The sequence below is a fragment of the Aedes albopictus genome, chromosome 3, assembly GCF_035046485.1.
Source record: "Aedes albopictus strain Foshan chromosome 3, AalbF5, whole genome shotgun sequence".
Taxonomy (NCBI): domain Eukaryota; kingdom Metazoa; phylum Arthropoda; class Insecta; order Diptera; family Culicidae; genus Aedes; species Aedes albopictus.
In genome coordinates, this window is record NC_085138.1 from 217,782,103 (window position 1) to 217,799,119 (window position 17,017).

A 17,017-nucleotide genomic window follows, 5' to 3' on the forward strand; every position below is an offset into this window, starting at 1 on the left:
GGTCGCTCAATGTTTACTACAAAAGACGTAACAAAACCCCTCCGGCACGCGCGAATGACATTACGATGAAAAACAACAACAAAAACGGAATCGTATTCAGCAGCACCGGCCCCGGTTTCCACATAACCGAACCACGCAAACGTAACTCTGTTATTTATATTTTTATTATTGTATACTAATATACTTTCTTTCAGGAATATCAAGGTAAACACATTTAACAGATCTGTAAACAAAATTGGATGTCAAATAAGCTCTAGATTGACGAATAGAGCTCCTCATAACCAGGCTTGACAGAAACTCCCTCGCGAGAAGCGATTTCGGCGATTTTCAGAGAAGTGAAAATAAAACTCAATAAATCACAGCGCAAATCCTCAACAGCACCGAGCGCGAGCTTGCCGCGCAGCGAGGAGTTCGTCCAACACTCATAATTGCTTGTTAATGCCTGGTTTAGACAGTGCAAGTGACTTGATTCAAGTCAATGGAAAATGCCCAATTGAATGCGAATTGAACGTGTTAACACCAGCATTCATCTCACATGAGCAACTCACTTGACTTGAACGGAAGTTGAACATGTTGAACTTTTTCATTCAAGTCAAACGAAATCGTCTCACTTGCCCCGTCTAAATCCGCGATTCATGTGAGGCGCCAGTTGTGTTTTACGTTGGCTGGGTCTAGGAGCTAAGCCTTAAATTCCGACGCCCCAGGGAGACAGCCACCACACCTGAGGACTCTACATATCGAACCCATGAACACATGGGCCGGGACCTACGGCTTTACTTCCTATGCGAGGGAAGGCGTGATCACGGATTTTATGTCTCAGAAAATCCCATCGGCGTCGACTAGAATTGAACCCCGCACGCTATGTCCAAAGGGAAGTATTATGAAAACTGAATGTACCTCAAAATTTATTCGCTAGAATCATATTTTTGGACCTCTAGATTCATAAAATGTGTGGTTTAAAATAATCCATCTTGGGGTTTTTCCCATACATTTTTATATGGGACGAAATTGACCTTAAAATGACTTTTTTCGACATTTGTATGGAAAAACATGAAAAAAATATCAAAAAACCCAAGATGAATTATTTTAAACCGCACAGATTCTGAAACTATAGGTCCAAAGCTACGATCCTAGCGAATAGCATTAGAGGTACTGTTACGTTTATGTTAGGTTTTGTCGTAAGTCGTGAACGTCAGTTAAAAATAAAAAATGTGTTCAGATTTTATAAGTAATACTCTCAGTCGAATAACGTTCTTACAACAAAAATGTTACGGCTTTCAAGTAAATTTCGCTCAGTGTATAACCGATTTGGAACTATCTGGTAGACGCGTCTATTCATCGGTGAACGCACTCCTCTCGCTAGTAATCGAAAATCGAATATCGACAAAAGAGAACTGTCATTCAGATGCCACGTCATTGGTGACAGGACGAACCAAGGAAAAAAGCGATCGCGCAGCGGAGAAGAGACTTCGTTCTTCTTTGGGCCACCATCGTGCCGTGCGGACGTTTTTGGGAAACGGCAAAAGTTATTCTTCCGGACCGGTCTTTTGTCTCGGTAATCGGTCGTGACGCATCCGCGATGAAGATTCCAGTGCCAGCTCGGCCAATCGCACGCTCCACGAGGACGCTGCAATCCCGCAGTAAACGAGGCCGGTTGTCCAGTGCGGTGGGCCGGAGATCGTGGATCAACCGAAGATCGATCGGCGGAACTTGTCAGCAATGGGGGATCTCGCGGTGCAAGCCACTCGGCCAAGGTCGGAGAGTCACGTCCCGTTCAGGGAGCAAAAGCGCATTGATCGATGGGAATTGTTTCGCAGCGAGCACAGAAGACGACGTAGCACGTGGCGAGCCTCCACGGACGATAAGGAGAGCTAGTTCCAGGCCAATTGGTTCCAATCGGTAAGCCACCAAGCGACAGAAGTGAGACGCAGAAAGAAAGCCAAATGTGTAAAGGAGAGGTTAGGAGTGAGTGAATGAAGGAAAGGTAAGGATAGGAGCGAGCGATCGCAGGTAGGAGAAAGGAAGTGTAAGGTTAGGTGGGAATTAAATACATGTGTCAAATGAAAACAACTTGTTTATGCCGCCAATGAAAAGAAAATATGGAAAAGTTGTAACATGGCGCCAACGCGGGGCCCGAACCCACGACCCTGAGATTAAGAGTCTCATGCTCTACCGACTGAGCTAGCCGGGCTGGCACTGGAATCTTCATCGCGGATGCGTCACGACCGATTACCGAGACAAAAGACCGGTCCGGAAGAATAACTTTTGCCGTTTCCCAAAAACGTCCGCACGGCACGATGGTGGCCCAAAGAAGAACGAAGTCTCTTCTCCGCTGTGCGATCGCTTTTTTCCTTGGTTTGTCCTGTCACCAATGACGTGGCATCTGAATGACAGTTCTCTTTTGTCGATATTCGATTTTCGATTACTAGCGAGAGGAGTGCGTTCACCGATGAATAGACGCGTCTACCAGATAGTTCCAAATCGGTTATACACTGAGCGAAATTTACTTGAAAGCCGTAACATTTTTGTTGTAAGAACGTTCTTCGACTGACAGTATTACTTATAAAATCTGAACACATTTTTTATTTTTAACTGACGTTCACGACTTACGACAAAACCTAACATAAACGTAACATATATGTTGGTATTATTGTTGAAATGCGACTATACCAGTACAAGTAATCTTTGGTATAACGTAACCTCGATATAGCGAATTCGATATAACCAGGGCTGGTAGCGATCAAGTGCCAAAATAATAGTGACTTTAGTGACCAAAATTATCAAAAAAGTGACCAAATAATGACTAAATAGTGACTTCAAAATTATTGAAAAATTGAACTTTTATGCTGAATTCCTAAGAAAGTCAATATATAATTCTAATCTAAATTTTACTGTTTGAGCTGGTGAATACTTGAATGATTTTTTTTTTGTTCTTGAGCTACATTTCAGTAATTTTGAAAATAATTAGTATATGATAGGTTTTATATTGACAATTAGAAATTTCACCATATAGTATTATTTGTATGAGAATGAATATTAACTACTCTATATATATAAATAAAAATAAATTGTAAACACAATTAAATTCTAGTTCAAATCAACCAATTTTTCAGTTTACCATAGCGACAAACTGATTTCTAGTTAAAAGTGAACTGTTCTATTGTTTGATAATACAAATATTATCATTTGTCGAAATTTTTGACAGTTTGTTAAAACAAACAGAGATATGGTATTTTCAACATAAAATAATGGATTCATTCAAACGACTGCACTTTACTTTTACCACTAACAAACCCGGAATGTGATTGTGTTGGTGACGGCAGCAACTGCGGCAGCGCGGAAATCTATTTTTAGACCGTCGGTAAGCGGATGGGGAGGAGAACGACTAAAGACAAAAAAGGCGAAACCGAGCAACTTTTTGTGGATGCTGTCGTGAGTACCTGCGCGTTATCCATCACGACCAAAGCTGCACTTGGAAGTTGGCGTGATGGATTTGATACACCGTCTTCGTTGCGGCGATATTGGGGTAAGCATTTTATAGCTGTGTGAGTGCTTTCGGACCATGTTTATGGTTTTCATTTTGTTGAAACAAATGAAATTTTTGACATTATATGAAATGATGGAAATCGGTTGTTTTTAATGATAAATTCTAAATGAAAACAATTAAATATAACTTTGGAATAAGTAAATTCTCAGTTTGAAAATCAACCATGCTTTTTATTGTTTTAAACAAGCGTCATTTTTCTGCGTGTATAAGGGACATTTTTTACATCAGAAGTTTTAAATTACAAAGCTTTTCTAAATTATCTGAAGTTTTTTCATAAAGCCTTAGGACTTTTTCAGTATATGTACTAGGAATTTGATTCAAAAATATTTCCAGACTTTGACGATAATGTCTCTTTATATGAGGTCTAAAAATGCCTTCAAAGTTCCATTTTCAAAAATCTGAGAGTGGACAAGATACTTTCCTATGGAAACCCCTAGCAATACTTTCTAAAGGTTCTTCAAAACCTGGTTTTTCAACTTACTGAGGAATGTCTTATGACAAAACGTAATCTAATTAAAAATTTATAAGGAAACATCTCAAAATGTATCTACCGAGTTTAGCAGGGTACTCAATATTTCACCCTACAAAAAACAAATTATTAAAGTGCAGAATTCGTTTCTTTTTTATTTATTTTTTGTTGAAATTGAGCAAACCACGTATGATAACAAAAGAGCGATATCAATCCATATCATATCAATCCATATCCATCAACATGTTTAGTAATTATCACACCTAAAAATTATTTTTCCTAAATCGGGTTAACATACAGTTTTTTTCCGATCGCAGATCTCCGAAAAAATAAAGTCTCTCAAGGATTTGCTAAATACTCTTCAGGAAGTTTATAGGAAATACTTTTAATAACACTGAAAACTATCTACAAACCATTCAGAAATTTCTCAAAATCCACCTGAAATCACAAAAAAAACATGAATTTATATGTTTTTTTAATGAAAGCTTAGATGAAGGAAAATTTTATATAATTGAATTAAGGAATTTTAAGAGAAATTGCAAAGAATGGCAAGAACATCATGTAAATTTTACCACAATATACCCCATGAAATCTGCGGAATGTCGTGAGATTTTCATTAAAATTTCCTTAAAATTCCATGATTTTCGTAGTGGATACCCTGTTATGGTTGTTTTACTTGTTATCATCGCATATTATCGTACATGGTAAATTGTTGGTTGTTATCATCGCACATGGTAAATTAAGGTTCCAAGGATTAACATAAGAGTCTTGAATGAATTTTTAAAGAAGCGTTTTGAAGAAACTTATGGATAAATTCTAAATTAAATAATTCTGCTAACATTTCACTAAATTCAACAGCAAAGATTTACATAAGAAACTCCAAGAAACTCCCTCAAAAAGTTTTTCGCATTTTATCCCAAAGATGCTGAACAAATCATGTTACTACGATTGAAGTTCGATAACTTCAACATGTGTACATTTCACTTCACATCAATGAATTAACTACATCGGCTGTTTTCCTACTCTCCGCATCGACCAATGTGGCGCTAGCTTCTATGCGCGAAAAATCGCCTAAAAGTAAATCGCAAAAATATTGTATGGCGAATACCATCTAAAGGCAAATTCTTCAAAGTGAAACACATTATTCGAAAAAATATTTGGTAAGTGGTTGTGCACAATGGTGACCACACACCAAATTTTTTTCGCTGAAAACCAACAATTTTTTGCTGAATTTTGCCGAGCTGAAATTTCAGCAATCTGTTCAGCAATAAAAATTACTGAAAATTTCAGCAATGTGAAACGTCATCATGAATGTCATCTGTTTGCTAAATAATCAGCACATTTTTGGGTTTTACTGAAAATTCAGCGATTTCGACCGGCGTGAGATTTGGCAGCAATTTACTGATAAATTTCAGCAAACAACAAAACTAAAAAAATATTAAAAATCATGTTTTTCGAGTTTGGTAATGTTTTTGGTTCTGCTAATTGATTTTCTAAAACGTTTCAGAGTTATTTATTTTCGTCACTTTCTTTTACAATAAATATTTGAATAATTTAAACTAATCATAATCGTAAATCGATGCATGCAGTTACATTCCTTTTCACCGGATCGCAGCACCCACTTGATTTTACGGGAACCGACGCTCCAGGAACACTTAGAGGAAGCCATTTGATCTACCAACCAGTTATCGAATTGTCTGAAAGTGATAAAAACCAACAGTAATTTATCGTGGAAAAAACTCGGATGCTTGTTTTCTTAATCTTTGATACTAACCTGTCTAAGGCGTTACAGAAATTACAGGTACGAAAACAACTTAAAATTAATAAATAAACTAGAATTGACGATGGAAAAATAAAGTGCCGTTTTTACTTTTTTCTTTCTTTTTTTGTTTTGTTTTGACAGATGGTCAGCCGAGCCGCCGAGCGGTCGGAAAAACTTGCTGAAATTTCAGAAATCCAGTAGAGTTTGCTGATTTTCAGCTAACTCGACCAGACTGCTGGTTTTTTCAGTAAAGTCAATGTTTGCTGATTTTGTTTCAGTAAAGCGTTTTGCTGAAACTTTCAATCGATTTTTGGTGTGACTATTAAGCCTACCAAATTATATTTTTTCGGGAAAAGCTTTATATTTCAAGTAATTCAAGTTTAGATGCATTTCGCCATACAAATTTAAATTGATTTACTCCTGCTGATCAACTGTGGCTACGCGCAAAGCGGGTAGTCCATTGGCGTTAATGGGATCGTGAAATTCATTCGAGTGCTCATTAGAACCAACATAGTTCACCGTTTTGACGTCTAACGGTGCGATGACTGCAATTTTGTTGCCCTTATCGAACTGGTTTTTGAAGCGAACGGAGAAAATCGAACACACTTAATTTTGAATACCGTGTTCGGTAAATTTTAGACGAAAACAGAACAGCTGAATACAGCAATAACGAATTGTTTACCTTTTGCACCCGTTTTTGACAGTTGGTGTACTGAGCCTCAGTAAAATCGATTACCGTAGCTACCGAAAAAGTTCTGCTGTTCTAGGGTACTGGTTCCCTTATTAAGCATGTGGCTCCCATTTTCATCCCACGAAAAACAAAGGATTGAAGCGCTGTTTGATTTGTTTTTTATTTTTGTATTTTTTGTTAGAAGTGAGCACCCACGAAAACAAAAAGAACGGAATCAATCGGTACCGTAATCGCTTGTTTTCGAATAGGATGAATATGGGAGCATGAGATTACTGATGGCACACATACCCTATTTTCGTCAAAAAAGTACCGAACAGGCAATTCAGGATTGAGTGTGAAGGGGAAGTTCGCTGTTCCTATAGCAACTCATACATTGAGCATTTCAGAAACGTAAAAAAAATCCGGGTATTTTTTTACAATTCATCCTCAAGGGTGAGTGATACAAGTAGTTCTTAACGAAATTTAGCGCCTCATGTGAAAATCTCTCTTTTGTTTACATATGTTACATACGATGTTTGGTAAAGTTAGGCTTAAAATGTTCAAATATCTCATCATTACCAGTACAGAAATTTAAAATGAAAATAATGAAGTAATAATAGTGTTCTGTTAAAATGGATAAGTTTAAATATTTCACAAATTTATCTAAAGTTCCACACTTTTTAGGGCCTGCTGACATATGGATCTTATCTCCCAAGGACGTGGTTGGCTTCATAAAGCTAGTCTCGCCAGAATGGGGGAATCACATACTGTAACTCAGGATCTCTATTCATCAATAATCAAGTTCAGTCGATACCAAGGTATCTCAGTGATAAATATGTTACTGAGATAACTTGCGTACCTCACAGCAAAAGGGTATATCACAATAGTTCTAAAATCTGGACGCAGTGATCTTCACCCGACAAACGAGAGAAAAAACAAAAAAGTTCCAAAAAAGAATTGAAACTGTAGCTATAGGCCCCATTAAAAAAGACAACTTCAACCGTGTAATAAACGGCGCAGCCGAATTTTTTTTGTGAAATAAGCATTCTGAAGAAAATTTTGGCGGTGCGTTCTAATCTAAATTACTATTTTGTCTTCTCCATGTTGTCGTATTACCAAAATAGTGACTTTAGTGACAATTTTTCTGAAAAAAGTGACTTTAGTGACTTTTTCGTGCAAATAGTGACTTTTTAGTGACTGACTCGAAAATAGTGACCAAATCACTAAAAAGTGACTCGCTACCAGGCCTGTATAACGTACATTTTGCTTCGATATAACGTACAACATTGAAAAAAATATTTTTTTCCAGTAATACCCCCAGATAAACTATGAAATCACTCCAATGTTTTTCATTTCATTTCATTTTTATTTTCTCGGTAGTAGTTCAAGGAAAAGAGTGTACAAATTGTTTTCATGAGCTGAGCTATGGACTACCTTCCAACAGCTATATAATTCTAATATTGCAGCATGTGCGGATTAAGGAACAATTAGGGTATGTGTGCCATCAGTAATCTCATGCTCCCATTTTTATCCTATTCGAATACAAGCGATTACGGCACCGATTGACTCCATTCTTTTTGTTTTCATGGGTGCTCACTTCTAACAAAAAATACAAAAATAAGAAACAAAACAAACAGCGCTTCAATCCTTTGTTTTTCGTGGGATGAAAATGGGAGCCACATGCTTAATAAGGGAACCAATACCCTACATGAATTTTCAGGGGAAAGGAAAAAGTTCAAAAAAAAAAACCTTTATAATAGCGTTAAAGGTATTGGGATAGTTACAGGAAACAGTTCACTTAAACCTAATATCACAGACTAGGGTATGTGTGCCATCAGTAATCTTACGCTCCCATATTCATCCTATTCAAAAACAAGCGATTACGGCTCCGATTGATTCCGTTCTTTTTGTTTTCATGGGTGCTCACTTCTAACAAAAAATACAAAAATAGGAAACAAAACAAACAGCGCTTTAATCCTTCGTTTTTCGTAGGATGAAAATGGGAGCCACATGCTTAATAAGGGAACCAATACCCTATGTGGTAAATTTTGCAGCAACGGTTTTGCTGATGTGGTGCATCCCTGAGACGAGACTCGCGAAGCTATAGAAAAATTGTTATTCAATAAAATTTAGTTTTTAATCTTAAACAATGATATTTTATTTTACTTCTTGGGAACACTGCGGGAGGAAAATTATGCCTAGTAGGCCACATGAAAATTTTGCAATGCCAAATGTCAACATGGAAATGCAAAGGCGTGAAGCAACAACGACTACAGCAGCACCAAGTTTTTGTGTGGTTATAAATTGGGCAGAAAATAACCGGCTGGAAACAAAAAGTCGTGGATTACCTAAGAGGATACTCTTCTGCTTTCAGATACTCAGAAATACAATACGATAGGGTCGAATCGAGCCAATTTATTGCTAATGTTCGGCAACTCAAAACATCCCTCACCCGGGTGTTATTATACATTATAATCCAGATAATTTAAAATCGATTCCGGGTTGACCAGAAGAATAAGTTTATAGCCTAATATATTTGTTAAATAAAGTTAAGCCATAGAGTTCAGGGATCCTTAACCACAGACGAACTGATACTTAAAGTTTATTAATTTTCATTCAACCAGTAAATGTCTCAATCATTCCCAAAAATGCTTTTCCAATGCCATACTGAACCTTAACTCTCAATAACAAGATGAAGTTCATGGTGATGATGATCAAACGTAGTAAGATCGTGACCTGATTTTTTTTATAGTTGGCTCTTTGGGGATCGGTATACAGAAAATAAGGATGTGGCCAGGCACCTACATTGGTGCGCGGAATCACAATTTCAGGAAATCACAGGAAAAAAATGTTTATTAGCAGTTCACCTTCATCGGTTCCCCTTCAATTGCAGCTCATTCTGTTTTCGTTTTGACACATTGCATTGCTCAATTTGTCCTTGCCTACTAGGTAAAATTTTCCTCCCGCAGTGTTCCCAAAAAGGAGAGTAAAACATCATTACTAAAGATTTAAAATTAAATTTTATTGAATATCAATTTTTCTATAGGTTTTACGTGTCATGTGTCTTTGGCATTTTGATAGATAGCAATGTAAGCTATATGAATCAATATAGGTTCAATTCTTAAGACATCATAGAAAAATACTACAGCCTGTGCAAATGAAAGATAACATTTCCCATAGTAATTTCCATACAAACTTTAAATGGCGTGTGCTCAGTCAAATTTGATCCGAATAATTTCAAATTTTGGTAGGATGATCAGAACCCAAAATGTCATTGTTTAAGCCTAGGGGAGCGAGAACTTCAAAATTTGCATCGGTCTAATGCGCACCCCTATATGCATCCGTGGAGAGCGGACGACGACGACGAGTGGAGAGAAAGCCGACATCTGCAAATTGAATCGCGATGAGTGCGGTATCAAACTATTGAACGAGAGAATAATAGTTTCCGTGAAATAAATATTTGTAAAACGTTCATTTCGGAATTCGATCCGTCACAAGTGTATTTGACTGTCACATCTAATGTTCAGTTATCGGTTAGTCAATTCAATATATCCCAGAATCATGCCATTTAAGATCATGTGTTCAGACTACCCACTAAGCCAGAAGCCAGAAGCCAGAATCATGGCGTCTAAAAAAACTTTTTATTTCATTTAAGTGCTACAATTGAAATAAAATGTTGAAATTGTTTGACGCATATATTTTTTAATGTCCACCCGAGCAAAATCTAACAACAAAATTACAGCAAATCGAAAACATGATTTGTATTCAGTAACAAATTGATATCACATTTTGATATCAGTTTATCTTAACTTATTTTGATTTCAAATTTTGTTTTCGGTTTGCTGTCGTTTTAAATTAATTTTAATATTTAGTGTTTGAATTGTTTTAAATAGTTTAGTATACTATGTGAAGTATAATTCCAGGGATATATTATAAGTGCAATTATATTATTGCACTTATGATACGATATCAACCGAAAAATTCTACATTTACCGAATTTGAATTTTTCTTTCGTTGATATTCGTATTTGTTTATATTTTTGTTTACGTGTTGGATAGGCCAAACAATGGAACTATGCCAACAAAGCATCTCAATACCCTATTATTCTTTTTTGTTCAAAGAACTTACCTGTACATCGAACAGTCGTTGATTCAAATATTCTTTAGAATTATTTATCATCGGTGCAGATAATAATTCCTGGATACTAACTATTAAGCTAGATAAGCTGTCACTACTAACGTCGTGAATTGCAGATACTGGATCTGATGACCTTTAATAAAAAATATATTTATATAATTTTCGATTTTCATCAGTATTCGGATTTGTTTTTAATAATAGAAACATATACACTAGAACTCCAATAGCGCTGTAGTACTATTTACTATTGTTATAATAATACACTAACTGTCCCGGTAAATGTCGTACTGCCTGCCTATTGTGTTTTTTTTATCATGCAAAGCTTCATAGAGAAATGTCCTCCTTCTCTGAAGAGGGAGGGGTCTCGGACCATGGTCCATGGTCAGACAGACAAACATAGGAGATCTCCATAAAAAAGCGACCTGGTGCCGCTTCTAAAGTGCCTTCTAAGTCCAAACACCCATGCCAGTAACCACCTGATTATATAATACCTGAGTGTCGCGGACTGACTCAATCATGGACTCAATATACTCTCTCATCGGGAGCCAAGCATCGGGAGCCAAACATAGTGGTAACCACGTTCAAATGTATGCGTGCCTTTTTTGTAGATGTAGTTGTGAAACTGCGAGGAAAACATTTGCGCTCTTACCCCGGACGTTAGTTTTATAATTATTTATCTGTTTTACCCATTTTGATTGGGTAATATTTGCATATGCAATTTGAATAGCCTTTGAATTGGCGTGTACTTTTGTGTGAGGAAAAACTCGCGCTAGTGTTCGTGTGTTGAAATGTCACTTATCTCTATTGAAGATGGAGGTTATGTTAACCCTTGTTGAACCTGTGTGATTGATTGAAGAGTATTGTTATCTAGGTGCTGCGGATATTGACCGTCCAGTTTCAAACTGTTCACGACCGTTTGAAACAGTCGACGTTTCAAACGGTCGGTGAACGGTCGCTGGCGGATTTGACAGCAAAAACGAGCGAGAAAGATCTCGCGCGCAAACGCGTATCAAAAAACATTCAATTGGTGAAACAAGGACAGCTGATCGGGCACTTTAAAGTGCCCCACACAATGCCTACGTTTGCGTGTGCGTGACAGTAGTTTGACACATTTCCCATGGGAAAACTGTCAAAAAAAAAAGCAAACCTCGACGGAACGGACGCTATGTGCTCCAGGCTTAACATATGGACTGGACTGAACACTGAAATGACTTCTAATATAGGTTCGTCTGCGGGTTCGCTTTTTAACCTAACTTATATTTGAATCGAACTTGACAGTTTTCTCATTAGTTGTTATGTATTTCAAACTTTAGTCAAACTGGTGCCTCAATATTGCAATAACGGTTAAGCACGCTGTAATGATACTTATGTACCTCGTCACCCACTACATGCAACTACATTAGTGGTCTAATAACACTTAGCGCGCTCGGCATAGTTCCATCATGCCGCTCAAAATGTTGCCACAAATAATGCTTAGTTTGCAAAACCCGGTTATCTGGCTGGTGGGGCAAAAGGAGCCTAAGCTTCAACTGTTAATGCAATCAGAGACTACTCAGACTTAGACGTTGGCGATCCTATATATGAAGGGTTACCCAAAACACTCTGGAGAATTCCCAAAGCGCATTCTAATAAATTTAGTAAGCCTAAGATGCCATTAAGAGAAGGAAAATGACAAGATAATATAACTATATATGGCTTATGTAATGTAAAACAATACAACATAACAAAAGAGAACCATTCCAAAACCATTCGATTAAATGTATAACCAGTAGTGAAATTACAATTAAAAACAATTTATTTACGGTACATTTTATTGTTTAAAACCATCCATGTACCATACAATGTATGGTATATTTAAACCCATGTATCAGTATTTTGAACAATTCATTTACAATAAAATGTATGGTTTTGCAAAAAAATGTATGTGGGGAAAAATATTTTTTTATATTGTTACGATACTTAACAACCTGTATAATCTATATATATAAAAATGCAGTGGCATACGTGAGACCGCGCATAACTTGCGAACGGGTGGTCCGATTTGGGTCGTCTAAGTTTTGTTCTGTTAGTTTTCACCCAAGGAAGGTTTATGAGGCCTAAAACATGGGAAAATTGAGAGTTTTTGAAAATCGGGTTTTCATACATTTTGAACGGGGACTTGGGCGCTTGGCTAGGGACTTGAAACGTCAAAAAACGCAGTAGGCAAGACAAAGTTTGCCGGGGACAGCTAGTATATTGTAAAAATCTTATTTACAATTCACTGTATGGTGTCTACATTACATCTTATTGTTTTTGTATTTTTATTTTTACAGTGGTGTCTATTGTAAAAATATGGTTCTAAATAGTACTGTTACAATACAACGTTCGGTTTTTCTACTGTATTTTTTATTCGGGAAGCCACCCGTAAAAATCCCCATTGCGAATAACATAGGAGAAAATACGACTCGATACAATCGGCAAAGACCCACGCGACGAAATAAGGACTAGGGGAAAAGCGGGTAACACCGTCAGGGTGGGTAAGCCCGTCACCCCAATGATTTTACCAGAAAACAGTTATTTAGTAGCTTTTTGGCCACACGCCTTATTTGTTTTTACCATTTTTACTCTTTCGAGACAAATGATGCCAAAATTGATCTGTCAAACACGAAGAAAATAAACAAAACAAACGCACGCGTCATTGTACCAACGGCGGATGTAATATTTCGTCGACAGAATTTAGCTTCTGAAATACAAAAGAAGTGCACAAATTAACTTTCATCAATCATATGTTCTCATCTGTACTATTCTTTAGTGCCAAGATTCATTGAATGGTCAGTTTCAACAATTATTCAGAAATTACGGTGTAATTTAAAAAAAGTGGCCTTTCCGGGTAAGCCCGTCACTCATCGGCGGGGGTATCACCGTCATGCTCTTCGGATCACCGGATGTTTGTTGAACTGGCTAGGCATTTCTATTAGATGCCACGCAACTACATACTGATGACTAACCAGGGAAATTTCTATAGGGGTCGCCCATAAATGACGTAGCATTTAAGGGGGGGGGGGGGGGTGAGTTGGAGTCGCGAATTATGCTACGAGCTATGTATTACGTATTGGAAAATAGACTACGTGGAGTGGAAGGGGGTGTCAAAAATGGTCAAAAAAATGCTACGTCATTTATGGACGACCCCATATGGGTTTCTCCTAGGATTCCTGTGGGATTTTTTTCTAAGCCTTCTTACAGTATTTCCTACGGTTTATCCAACTAAATCTACAAGGATTTCTCCAGGAGTTCATGCTTGGACTCTTCCTGTTGATTCTAAGGTCATAATTTGTGGCTTTTTTTAGCGATTGCAAATTCGCTAGTGCCGCCTAGTGGCAGAATTTCGAAACACGTGTCCTGTTTTATGTAAGTCTATGTCATACTGATCAACTTTGCCGAAGACACCAAATCATTGGATTCTGAGATATAAGGTTCGGAAAATTTACATGCTCACTAGCGCCGTCCAGTGGAGGAATTTCGAACTTCGTAACTCATCATCTGTGAGTCATTAGCGAATCCAATATTTTTTTCCGAAGACACTATTTCTAATTATCAGAGTCTTGAGCTGTCGCATATCGTAACGTTTGCTTGACAACCTAATATGGTTCCTGTAGTGAAATTTAGCATCAAACTGTTGGTGGCGCCTCTGGCGGCCAAGTTACCAACTAATCATATGAACCAAAGTTCTGAATGGTAGATCTTTTCAAACCCTAAAACTTTGCCGAAGAAAGTATTGCGCTATCTCCTAACACACCCGGGATAATTGGCCACACCCTCAAAAAGCCCAAATTCCATAAGCTTTGTCTCCTATTAATCGGATTCCAATTGCGCCCCCGACCAGTGATTTTACAAGAGTATCGACTGAGAATGATTGGTAAATCATCACTGCACTTTAAAAATGTATTGAAAATATTTTAAAATTGAAATCTTCAAAAGTATCAATATAAAAATATATATGACGGACTTACCCCATAAGGGTGACGGTCTTACCCGCACTGAATTAAAAACATCAATATTTATTATGGTTGTGTTATGTGCATTGTTCGCCAGAATTAACATAATTTGACAATTATAATGCACAAGTCTTATAAAAAACTAATGAATCAAACATTCTGCGTACTGAAAATATCAATTTTCATCTTACATTTATTTTGAAAAATCCAAATGCTTAAGGTGACGGGGTTACCCCTTCCTCCCCTACGATTGGAAACTTGGAACATGGAATTGCAAGTCACTAGGTTTCGCAGGATGTGACAGGATAATCTACGACGAACTACATCCCCGCAACTTCGACATCGTGGCGTTGCAGGAACTTTGTTGGACTGGACAGAAAGTGTGGAAAAGCGGGCATCGAGCGGCTACCTTCTAGCAAAGCTGTGGCACCACCAATGAACTGGGAACAGGATTTATAGTGTTGGGCAAGATGCGACAACGTGTGATCGGGTGGCAGCCGATCAACGCAAGGATGTGCATGTTAAGAGTTAAGGGCCGTTTCTTCAACTACAGCATCATTAACGTCCACTGCCCATACGAAGGGAGACCCGATGACGAGAAAGAAGCGTTCTACGCGCAGTTAGAGCAAACATACGATGGTTGCTCGCCGCGTGACGTGAAAATCGTTGTCGGCGACATGAACGCGCAGGTAGGAAGGGAGGAAATGTACAGACCGGTAATCGGGCGAAACAGCCTGCACGCCGTATCGAATGATAACGGCCAGCGATGCGTAAACTTTGCAGCCTCCCGTGGTATGGTAGTCCGAAGCACCTTCTTCCCCCGCAAAGATATCCACAAAGCCACCTGGAGATCACCCGACCAACAAACAGAAAACCAAATCGACCACGTTCTTATCGACGGTAAATTCTTCTCAGATATAACCAACGTCCGCACATACCGCAGTGCGAATATAGATTCGGATCACTACTTAATCGCTGTATGCATGCGCTCAAAACTTTCGACAGTTATCACCACGCGTCGAAGTCGAACGCCGCGGCTCAACATCGAGCAACTTCGTAACGTAGAAGTGGCTCAAGACTACGCGCAGCAATTAGCAGTGGCCCTACCAACGGAAGAGCAGCTTGGCGCAGCTACACTTGAAGATGGCTGGAGGGACATCCGATTCGCCATAGGTAGTACCTCGGCTACATCACTAGGCTTCGCGACTCCGAATCACAGAAACGACTGGTACGACGGCGAATGTGAACAGTTGAAAAACGAGAAGAATGCAGCATGGGCGAGAATGCTGCAACACCGTACGAGAGCGAATGAGGCACGTTACAAACAGGCGCGGAACAGGCAGAACTCAGTCTTCCGGATGAAGAAGCACCAGCAGGAAGAACGAAATCGCGAAGCGATGGAAGAGCTGTACCGCGCTAAGGACACAAGAAAGTTCTACGAGAAGCTGAACCGCTCGCGCAGAGGCTTTGTGCTACAAGCCGACATGTGCCGAGATAATCACGGGAATATTCTCACGAGCGAGCGTGAGGTGGTCGAGAGGTGGCGGCAGCATTACGATGAGCACCTCAATGGCGACGTTGCAAGTACCGAAGGTGGCGTGGTAACAGATCTAGGAGTATGTGCACAGGACGAAAGACTTCCGGCCCCTGACCTTCAAGAGATTGAGGAGGAGGTTGGCCGGTTGAAAAACAACAAGGCCGCTGGAGCAGATCAACTACCAAGCGAGCTTCTAAAATACGGTGGAGAAGCACTGGTGAGAGCACTACACTGGGTCATTACCAAGATTTAGGAGGAGGAAGTATTACCGGAGGAATGGATGGAAGGTATCATGTGTCCCATCTACAAAAAGGGCGACAAGTTGGATTGCGGGAACTACCGCGCGATCACACTACTGAGCGCTGCCTACAAGATACTCTCTCAAATTTTATGCCGCCGTCTATCACCGATTGCAAGAGAGTTCGTGGGGCAATATCAGGCTGGATTTATGGGTGAACGCGCTACAACGGACCAGATGTTCGCCATCCGCCAGGTGTTGCAGAAATGCCGCGAATACAACGTGCCCACACATCACTTGTTCATCGATTTCAAATCGGCGTATGATACAATCGATCGAGAACAGCTATGGCAGATTATGCACGAATACGGATTCCCGGATAAACTGATACGGTTGATCAAGGCGACGATGGATCGAGTGATGTGCGTAGTTCGAGTATCAGGGACACTCTCGAGTCCCTTCGAATTTCGCAGAGGGTTACGGCAAGGTGATGGTCTTTCGTGCTTGCTGTTCAACATTGCTTTGGAGGGTGTAATAAGAAGAGCGGGGATAAACTCGAGTGGGACGATTTTCACGAAGTCCGTTCAGCTGCTTGGTTTCGCCGATGATATTGATATTATTGCTCGTAAATTTGAGACGATGGCGGAAACGTACATCCGACTAAAGAGTGAAGCCAGGCGAAT

General features: G+C 39.0%; 1 protein-coding gene across 13 annotated transcripts in view; it reads right to left on the reverse strand.

Moving 5' to 3' along the window:
* Window positions 1-17,017, reverse strand: part of LOC109411912 (dystrophin) — a 387,179-nt gene that overhangs the window by 236,340 nt on the left and 133,822 nt on the right. For 12 of the 13 annotated variants that reach the window (XM_062858890.1, XM_062858886.1, XM_062858887.1 and 9 more), the window contains one exon: window positions 10,577-10,718. The exons of the other annotated variant lie outside the window; for it this stretch is intronic. In XM_062858890.1, the coding sequence (XP_062714874.1) occupies window positions 10,577-10,718 (142 nt within the window). The remainder of the gene's footprint in view (window positions 1-10,576; window positions 10,719-17,017) is intronic. 13 annotated transcript variants of the gene reach the window in all.